The sequence below is a fragment of the Salmo salar genome, chromosome ssa06 (genome assembly GCF_905237065.1).
Source record: "Salmo salar chromosome ssa06, Ssal_v3.1, whole genome shotgun sequence".
Taxonomy (NCBI): Eukaryota; Metazoa; Chordata; class Actinopteri; order Salmoniformes; family Salmonidae; genus Salmo; species Salmo salar.
The window spans coordinates 45,831,524-45,841,490 of record NC_059447.1 but is presented as its reverse complement, the minus strand read 5'-3'; the positions used below and the strand labels follow the sequence as shown (position 1 = coordinate 45,841,490).

General features: G+C 46.5%; 1 protein-coding gene across 4 annotated transcripts in view; it reads left to right on the top strand.

Annotated features, from left to right (window-relative positions):
- Window positions 1-9,967, top strand: part of LOC106607458 (KAT8 regulatory NSL complex subunit 1) — an 85,664-nt gene that overhangs the window by 32,181 nt on the left and 43,516 nt on the right. For all 4 annotated transcript variants that reach the window (XM_014204420.2, XM_014204421.2, XM_045720640.1 and 1 more), the window contains exon 2: window positions 3,082-4,437. In XM_014204420.2, the coding sequence (XP_014059895.1) occupies window positions 3,167-4,437 (1,271 nt within the window). In that variant the 5' untranslated portion in view covers window positions 3,082-3,166. The remainder of the gene's footprint in view (window positions 1-3,081; window positions 4,438-9,967) is intronic.

Genomic DNA, 9,967 nt, shown 5'->3' with positions numbered 1-9,967 from the left:
TATTATAAAAATGTCATTACATTTTGTTGTCTTCGTCAGAATGCACACCCAGGACAGCTACTTCAATAACAAATGTTGGTTTGGTCCAAAATAATCCATCGTTATATCCGAATAGCGGCGTTTTGTTCGTGCGTTCCAGACACTATCCGAAATAGTAAAGAAGTGTCGCGCTTGGCGCAATTCCTGACAATAAAATTCAAAGTATTCCATTGCCGTACGTCGAAGCATGTCAACCGCTGTTTAAAATCAATTTTTACGTCATTTTTCTCGTGAAAAGCGATAATATTCCGACAGGGAATCTCCTTTTCGGCAAACAGAGGAAAAAAATCCCAAAGGCGGGGGCGGTCGGGGTCACGCGCATAAGCTAGTGTCTCTTGATGGGCCACTTGAGAAAGGCGATAATGTGTTTCAGCCTGGGGCTGGAATGACGACATTCTGTTTTTTCCCGGGCTATGAGAGCCTATGGAAGACGTGGGAAGTGTCACGTTAGAGCAGAGATCCTTAGTAAATGATAGAGATGGCAAAGAAGTTCCAGAAATGGTCAGACAGGCCACTTCCTGTAAAGGAATCTCTCTGGTTTTGACCTGCCATTTGAGTTCTGTTATACTCACAGACACCATTCAAACAGTTTTAGAAAATTTAGGGTGTTTTCTATCCATATGTAATAAGTATATGCATATTCTAGTTACTGAGTAGGAGTGGTAACCAGATTAAATCGGGTATGTTTTTTATCCAGCCGTGTCAATGCTGCCCCCTAGCCCTAACAGGTTAAAGTGGGGCCTTCCATCCCCATCTGACCCCTCATCATATGGTAGCAGCAGCACAGATGATGGGTTCAGATTAGCACGGTTAAGTTGACCTCGCATGCATGTCAGATAAACATACCCCTCCAGAATGTTCTAGAATCTGTTCACTACTTAAGCTGTCTCCCCACTCAACCAGCAACATGGTGGAACAGCCTTAGGAAAACAACTCACCAAAGAGCATTTCTGAAAAGTGCTTCCAGAAATGGCTTTAGATAAACTCAAATGACTTAGGCCTTCCCGTCCCCCTCTTTTACTCTTTCTCTCCCTTACATTTTCCCTAAATTTTGTGAGGAGATATGCCCTTATCTGCATTGCTGTTCAACGTTCCCCACCTACCAATCATGCAGAGCCGTCTGATTGGTTGCACTGACTGTCATTCAGCTTCGATTGCTTGTCAGTGTTTTCCTGTCAATAAGATGTGGTTGGCCAGACGGGGGGGACAACTTATTCCCCCCCCCCCCACTGCAGCAACTCCTTGTCCCAGCCTATCCATGGCTGTCACACGCAAGGCATTTTGAGTAAAACATTATCACAAGATTAGGATGAATATGACATGTCCCTCCTCCCCTCGTCAGTTCTTAGCAGCTGGCCTTGTTTTGAAGGTGTTGCCATTTCCATTTTCAGTTTATTTTTTAGGAACTTCTTGCCTTTCTGCTTGCTAGCGCTGTTGCTTAAAATATTGCAGCTGTTCAGCGATAGGTCAATATTTACTTGTGACTGTTAAGTATGCACCCCCGTTGAGAAACAATCACTATTGCAACATGTCTTTTTTTGAGTGAAATTGGAAAAGGGAATTTTACATTTGGAAGTAGGAATATTTTGAATGCCTGGTTTTTGATTTACTGGGTCGATAGCCCAGTAAATGCTTTGCATTTAGCTTGAAGATGAAACATGGGGACATTGTTTTTGCCTTGTAATGAAGACGTAGGCTACATGATTGCATAAGACAAGCCTATGTGATTCTCTACATTATTGCATTTCTTTACATTATTGCATTCTTTGTTGACAAATGTAATAAAGCTGAACACAACACTGCCTTTTTTGTGATTTTTTTTTAAAAACCTAGCCCTAATCTAATAGGAAATGATGCAGCTTGTAGCCTATCCTATTATACAGCTGCACAATGTAACCCAACACCTGTGTCATCCATCACCACACCCTTCGGATCTGCAGTTTTACAGCACAGCACCCTTTCAGAACATAATAACACACCAATCTGCTCTCTCTCTCTCTTTCTCCTCTCTCTTCTCTCTCTCTCTCTTCTCTCTCTTCTCTCTCTCTCTCTCTCTCTGTGTCTCTGTCTCTCTCTCTGTGTCTCTCTCTGTGTCTCTCTCTCTCTCTCTGTGTCTACTCAGAAAATTAATAGTGACTTCATGTAGCGTATTGTCAGCCTGGCCTGTGTTTGTATTTATGACTGACTATTTCTTAGAAATATTACATTTTTCTATTGAGCAGTTATGTTAGAATAATTTGCACTTGTGAAGCTAGCCACCTACATATTTTTCCTTCCACCATTAGGATTTACCTGCTTTCTCCTCAGTCTGTACCCTCCCTTGTTCTTGAATTTCATTAGCCAGGCAGCCTGCCAAACATTTAACCAAATTGCACATTGAAACGGTGAGCTTGGCTATGGGGTCTTAAAAGCCCCTCTGAGCTCCATGAGAATACTTTGAAAATACAGATGTGACCCCTGGTAGGGTACTTTCCCCTTTCCCATCACACAGCTCCTCCCCGTTAGTCTACCGCTTGGCTGCTGAAATCCCCCTTGTCTGGATGCGTTTTGGTAGGCCTTCGCTCCAGCTAGGGCTCTGACCTACATTTGGTGAGATCAGCTGTTGCCTCTTGTGTCCCATGCAGACATAAATTAAGCTGCATAGCTCCTCTCAATGTAGTTCTGCTGGTAAATGCCCCCCTCCCCCCACTTCACTCTCTATCCTCCAGCTATGGTTTCATCTACGCACCTGCTCCTCTATGCTCCAGAAACATGTCATTGATATCTGATGGGTTCATATGTATTCAAAGCTTCAGCAACCGGTTTTCTTGCAGAGTAGTAATGTGGTAATGGGGCCAGATCATTATGACTACTATAGCCAAATTTGAAGCATCACATAGAATGCTCTTGGTGTGGTGTAAGACTGGTTTGGATGACCGTGAATGATGATTTGTCAAGGTTGTTCGTTTGAAACGGCACATGGATGTTGTGCTGATGTAAATCTCTGACACAAACTCTCTCTACCCCTCTTTCTCCCTCTCTCCGACTTCCTCTCTCTCCTAGGCTGTCCTCTGGCGAGGCAGTAGGTGGGTGGTGTGGAGCTGGCCTCGGCACCGGGAGAGGCCCCCTCGCCCGCCCCCTGTGCTGCATGGCTGCGATGGCGCCCGCTCTAACCGACGCGCCGGCCGAAGCTCACCGCATCCGCTTCAAACTGGCTCCGCCCTCCTCCAACCTCTCCCCGAGCGGCGTGGAGAGCAACGGAGGCACCAGTCACATCCTCGTCTCCAGCAACGGCGCCGTCAAGCGCAAGGCCTCCGAAGAGCGCGGTCCCCACGGGGGGTCCATCACAGGTAAGGGGAAGGAGGAGTCGACGCGAAGCAACGAGGCTTCTTCCACACCTCTTGGGAAACTACAGCCTCTGGTGGCGTCGTACCTGTGCTCAGACGTGACATCCGTTCCCTCTACCAAGGAGTCACTGAAGCTAAAAGGCGTCCTGCTGCAGAAACACGGCCTTCTGCCCAGCTTCCTGCCCAGGAAACACAAGACACTGGAGCTCTCAGAGGAGCAGCTCAAGAGCATCATGAGTAACAACAGAGGTGGTGGTCCCCCTGCCCTGTCAAGCCAGCCGCCACCGGTCAACGGCGTGGCTAAGAAGTTCGCCAAAAACGGGCCGGACCGGGACAGTATGACAACGGTCAATGGCGGTAATAACAGGCCTCCTGCTGGACATGGACTGGACTCCCCGGTGCCCCAACCCAACACGGCTGCCTCTAGAGGAAACTCTCCTCTCAACGGGGGAGGGGAGCACCAGCAGCCCACAGGACTGTCCTACAACCCTGCCGGAAACCCTGAACAGCCAGCACCCCCCGCAGCCTCCACCAACACCCCCATGGACTGCCCCGACAGCAAACCCTCCGAACGGCCACCATCGCTGGCCACGGACACATCATCCCTTTCCCCAACGGACCGACAGACCTCCCTGGGCAGCCTTGGAGTGGACGTTAAGGAGCGGACTCAGCAGAGCCAGAGCCGGCAAGGCGAGATTGAGGGGCGTCTGCGGCGCCTGAGGAAGCGCCTCCAGGTGGTTCAGGCCAAGCAGGTGGAGCACCACGTCCAACAGCAGCTGGGGGGGCTCCTGGAGAGCACACTGGGGCCACTGGATGCCCTCCGAACTGGCGGGAGACGAGGAGGCCAGGACGCCCCCCTTACCCCGCAGGAGAGGGAGGGGCTTGGGCGATTCCTGAAGGACGGCTCTGTACCGGCGGAGCTGGAGCGCCTGTCCCTCAGCGGAACCACCAACCTGAGGTCCACGGAGACAGCCTTCGACTCGGACGCCACGGAGAGCAGCTCCGGAGGAGAGACTGACGTGGAGGAGGACGAGCTCACCAGGATAGACATCGAGCAGCGACACATCTCTCTGTAAGTACCTAGTACCTGGACAAAATGTTTATTAGAAAATGAATTGGATAAAGACAGAGTGGAATGGGCCTTTTTGAATGGGGGAATTCCTAAATTGGAATTTAGGATGGGAGAAAGCAGAGAGGGAGTCAGCGACTGAAGTAGTGGAAAATACAAAGATGCTAGAGTGAGTGACAGGGAGGGACTCCATCCTGGCTTGGTTTGTTGGGTTGTTAGGTTGTTAGCCACTGGGGATCTGTATCTTGTTTTAGCAGTAACACACTGACAGTTTCAGGGTTCATCTCCAGTTTACCACTCTCTGCTGCTGAAAGTAAGCCGAATCCAGGCCCATTCATGTTACATACAAGCGCGTGTGTGTGCGCTGCATCTTCCTGGTCCTGTGTTCATGAGGATGTGGCTTGCACCCTCCTTTGTGTGGAAGGTGACCCTGATGAAGTGATGGGTAATGAAAGTGAATGAAAATCCTGTTTAATAAAACGCTGTTGTGTTCTGATGCTGCGGTGCGGTCCTCTGCTTCAAACACACTTTTATGTCTTCAGGGATAAGCCTGGATCTAAGGCATTTACCAGAGAAAGAAACCACCATTTTCAGAGAAGTGAAGGCAGAGATATCCAGAAGAAGCTGGCATGGCCCCAGGTTAGGTTAATTCCAGTGCGGTTGTTATCCTATGTCCGATATTGCTGATCTTTTGCCTTGTTGACTCCATTGGATGATGCACTTAATGTGATCAATGCAAGAGTAGATGAAATGATGTAGGAGTAGATTGACATTCCACCCTCAAGCACTCAGTATTGGTCCTATGTTACCTTTTGAATAGCACTGGCTAGCTTTTTCTGGTTATGCTAGATGTTCCTATTCAGTTGGATTGGCCTTTTCTTTATGATCCTCAGTGCCCACATGTTGTTACTCAACTATGTTTGGATCTTTTTGTAGTCAGCCCTGCAGCTTTCCTCTGACTCCGGCTCCACAAGGCCCACTGGTTATTGTGTGTAGTGCGTGGCCCATGGGCACTCTAATCAATCTATATCGTGCACTACTTTGGACCCGGGCCCGTAGGGCTAGGATCAAAAGTAGTGCACCGTGTAGAGGATAAGGAGCCATTTGGGACTCCATGTGAGCCTGACTGGGTCAGAGTCACAGAGGCCTTGTTTGAATGTTGTGAACTAAAGCTAAAGACGGACCGACGGCATGAGGGATAACCTACATTCAGGCATGATGAAGGCAGTTGGTCGGTCACATGGCGAATTGCGTAAGACCAAATAGGCTTACTTCCAGGCAGATTATAGTGAGAGAGAGCGAGGGAGCATGATGACACCGCTGCTGTTTTTTACAGTCTTTGTCTGGCTGTCTGTGTGGGAGAAGAAAATAGGGGTGCCTGCACCTTTAAGAAGTGACAGGGCACTCCTCTTGCAGAGAGGGAGGGGGACTTTGTTTTTCTTTTTTTGTTCTTGTACATGACTCATAGAATGTTATGGAAGTGGATATGATGAATAGATATAACATGTTTGCAAACGCTTCCACTCACCAGACTGACCTATTCCTGCTTTTCATAGTTTAGGTTGATAGTACCACCATGTCGTGTGTGTCTGGATGTCTGTTGTCTGTTGTGTCAGGAAAGCTTGTTGTTTCCAGACCAGTTGATGTCGCTATGGTGGTGTTGATGCAGCCACAATAAGGTTATTTTAACATTTAGCTCTGAGCAACCCCCTGAGGATGAGTTTGATTTGTGTGATGTGTCTTGTCTGTCTGTCTGCATGCTGTGTTTGTCCTGACCCACACGTAATTATACTAGGGGTGTAGCGGTTTACCAAACCACTTTTATTTTTTACCAGCCCAAATATCTGAAGATCAAAATATTTTTTACCAGATTTTTTTTTTTTTACCAGCCAAAATATCTGTTTTACCATGATTACACAAAGAAAAACAGATGAGCATGCTTAATGTTTCTAAAACAAGTAATGTTTTAGTAATGCTCGATTTAATATTCTGTGACCGGAGTATTTTAACAAATGTTTAGCTGCCCCTTTAAGGGTACCTTGGTAACAGGGCCACTCGAGTCATCACATGTGCCTGCGACAATGTCACTAGTGGAAAAGCAACCGAGCTTGTGAACAAAACTATGTAAATAGCCAAGAAACACGAGGACCCAGATATGAAACCAAATGACAGGAATACTTTGAAAACTGCTACTGCAGCATTTATTTTTCTATAAATCACAACTCGCACTTGTGCCCATACTTGACTGTTTTTATGTAGCACTCACACTGTAGAGTCCGAAGTGTTACCACGCGCCAACATGGCTGTTGAATTAGACATTCTTACCCGCCCATGCCAAAATATACCCGTGTTTGGCAGGTGGCCCGTGTTCATTTTAGGCCCTGTTGGTTAGCCTTATCGTCAGTTTGTAATCATTAACCTTTGGCTTCCTTCCAGGCAAGGTCTTGTAGCACCCTATAGGCCAAATGTTTCACTCACTCCCATAACCCTAAATATTATGCATTCAAGAATAAAACAGCTCTATTTCATTGCAAAATCAATGAACTTCTATTGCTTTCAGTTCTACCTAACAGGAGTTGTTTTTAGATTCATATCTACTCATTCATAGGCTCATTGTGTTTGTGAAATACTGTTGCTTTGAGAATTATGTGCCTTCTGGTGACCTTTCTTCTCCCCGTGAACCCCTTCCCCATGTCAAAACACCCCCAGGCAAACCTGTCTTGCTCCTGGAGAGCATGTTTGAAATGCAGGACAGGTCACCTGTGCAGGTAAGTGTCCGATCAACATGGCCCAGTAGGCTCTGTGCCCTTATCCACAAAGCGTCTGAGTAGCAGTGCTTATCTAGGATCTGTCCATATAATCTTATTCATTATGATCTACAAGCCAAAACTGATCCTTGATCAGCACTCCCTACTCTGACGCTTTGTGGAAATGGGCTCTGATGTTCTATTCCTTCAGCCTTAGTGCTGCAGTGCACTGACTCAGGATGATGATAGCCTATTCTGGTGCATTCCACTGTCCGCTCCATTTTTTTTTGCCTCTTCCAGAGACCAGCGCCTCCTCTCAGCCCAAGTAGCAGCCGTCTGTCTCAAAGCCTGAGACGAGCCAAGCATCCATTATGCAAACCCGCTGCCTTTGCTAACAGGATGTTTATATTTTTTGGAGTGTTTTTTTTCTTCTTCTTTCGCTCTCTTCCTCGTCTGTGCTCACCTCTCACAGGCTCCTCTTCATCTTAAGGAGAATCTCCACAAAGCCTCATGTATTATTGTACTGTCCTGTCACTGCTGCAACTCATTCTCACATGGTCTCGGTGCAATACCTTTCTTCCTTCAATCCCTTCAAATGCAGTATGGAGAAATAGGTCCTTATCCTTCCTCCAACTGATGTTAAACTTGGTGTGAAATATATTGAGTGACGGTGGGGCATGTGAATGTTGACCTAATGCAAATTGAGTGTGAGATTTGTTTGTACCAATACTTTTGGCATCCCAATTTGCTTTTAAGTGCAAACCAGTATTTTATATTCTTCTGCACCAAAACAATGGCAAGGAAATTGGGAGAGATGACTTTGAGGTGTGTCAAGGTTTTAAATAAGTAAAGCCCTCAAGCACTTACCGACCTCTTCCTTCTGTTACTGGTGTGTGAGAGCTTAGTCCTGATTGGTTCCCAGTCTGTCTGTTTTATTACCATAATTGCAATAGTTCGTTTTTCTTGTCATGTTCGCTCAGCTTCCTTTATTGCATGGCCGTTTGGCACATAACTGTAGCCTAGGCCTACATTAGGCTAGTTAGCATGAGAGGAACTAAGCTCCTTCTAGCCAAACTATGGAACAAGAGGCTTGGTCTTATGTGCCCTGTCCTTCAATTATTCGGTGTGCTTCACAGGGCTGTGCCAAGAGTCCTTCATGTGATTTAAGGACCCGAGTTGCTCATTTACAAATGGATCCACTACGTCCTTGCACCTTCCTGCTTGCTGACCTGTCGTTTGGCTTTCCAGTTGAGCCAGTTAGCTCGCAGGTTCCTCGATGCAAGCGGGTTGGTTTGGATTTCTTTGTGTGGGTGGTTCTCGTCTTTATGTCCGTCCCATATTTTCTCTCTTCTTTCTACCTTCCTTTTGTCTCTTCTTTCCCTGACTTGTGTTGATACCTTCACCTGGTATGTCTGTTCATCAGTCTCTCAGCCTGACGCCAGGCTCTGTTAGCCCTTTTCTAGACGTTTCCATGCAACGTGTCCTCTCTGCAGTCCGCACCACATGTCGCCATATCCTAGGTCCTGTTCAGCTGCACCCCTGGGCAGTGAATGGAAAAAACCCACCCGGACTGACTCTAGCTGCTCAGTGCTCAACAGTAATGTGGCGTCTCAAATGGCCCTCATCTGCTTCTCTCACACACTACAGGTCTATCTGTAATGTCCGTAATGACCATGTTATCCCGCCCCAAAAGCAAGGGTACACTACAAAATAGTTTTTTGCCACAACAGTAATACTTTTGTTTGCCACATTTTTTCATTCTAGATCATTCTTATTGTTCATCATTCTTATCTACCCAGAAGGTTTCCAACTAAAAAAATCTTGGTGTAAAAAGAAGGCAGTGTTGGGTAGCACATGGTGCATTAGACGTCTGTTTAATCAGTCTGGAGATTACGAGCATGCTGGATTAGCAGACACCCACCACCACCACTAGATTAATGGGTTGGGATTGAAACGACAACACGCCTGCCTTCTCAGGATGGCTTTCTGTAGCTTATGGTAGAAGTAGGATATGGTTCACCCACCCTTTCCCCCCATAATGAACGCCCTGTGGGTTGGATGGTAGTGTTTTCCTCATCAGGGTTGTGTTGATTTAGGGCACAGGGTAAATAATGTTTTGCAACAGAAAACGAACATGAACGTTTATTGGACAAGTCGAGGTAGTCCCTTCCTCTTTCACTTCTTCCATTTAGTGCCTAATGGACACAACCCAGCTGAATGGTTCAACTGATGTTACTGCAAGCCTGTGCCAATGCAGCTGATCAATTTTAGGCCTATCCCAGGGACAGGATACTGGTGCCTTCCGTTGCTACCAGATAGATCAATATAACTGGTTTGGGAATTTATATTGGGCTCTACTAAAACAATCGCAAGCACATTGACTGAATAGTTCGCTAGGGCAACCACCAGAAAAATGGTTTAGTTTAAATAAGCCGGTGGGCCTCGTCCTTTCACAGGTACAAGACAAGCCTGAAGTGGCATTGAAATGTCTTGTTCTTGGCTCGTTAATGCTTCCTATGATTCATTGAAATGGAAGCTGCTATGTGACACACCCACTGCATGGCTGCACAACACAATGACAATGGGAAGAAATAGTTACATAGTGAAATTCTAAAGTAGTCGTAAGACTCATTCTTACTCAAATGCAGTCACATTTATGTGTAAAGCCCTTTTCACATCTGCAGTTGTCACAAAGTGCTATACAGATACCATCCTCATACTTCAAAGAACAAGCAATGCATGTGGCAGACAATGGCATTAAGTAATTTTTTTGGCCTCCTGGGAGG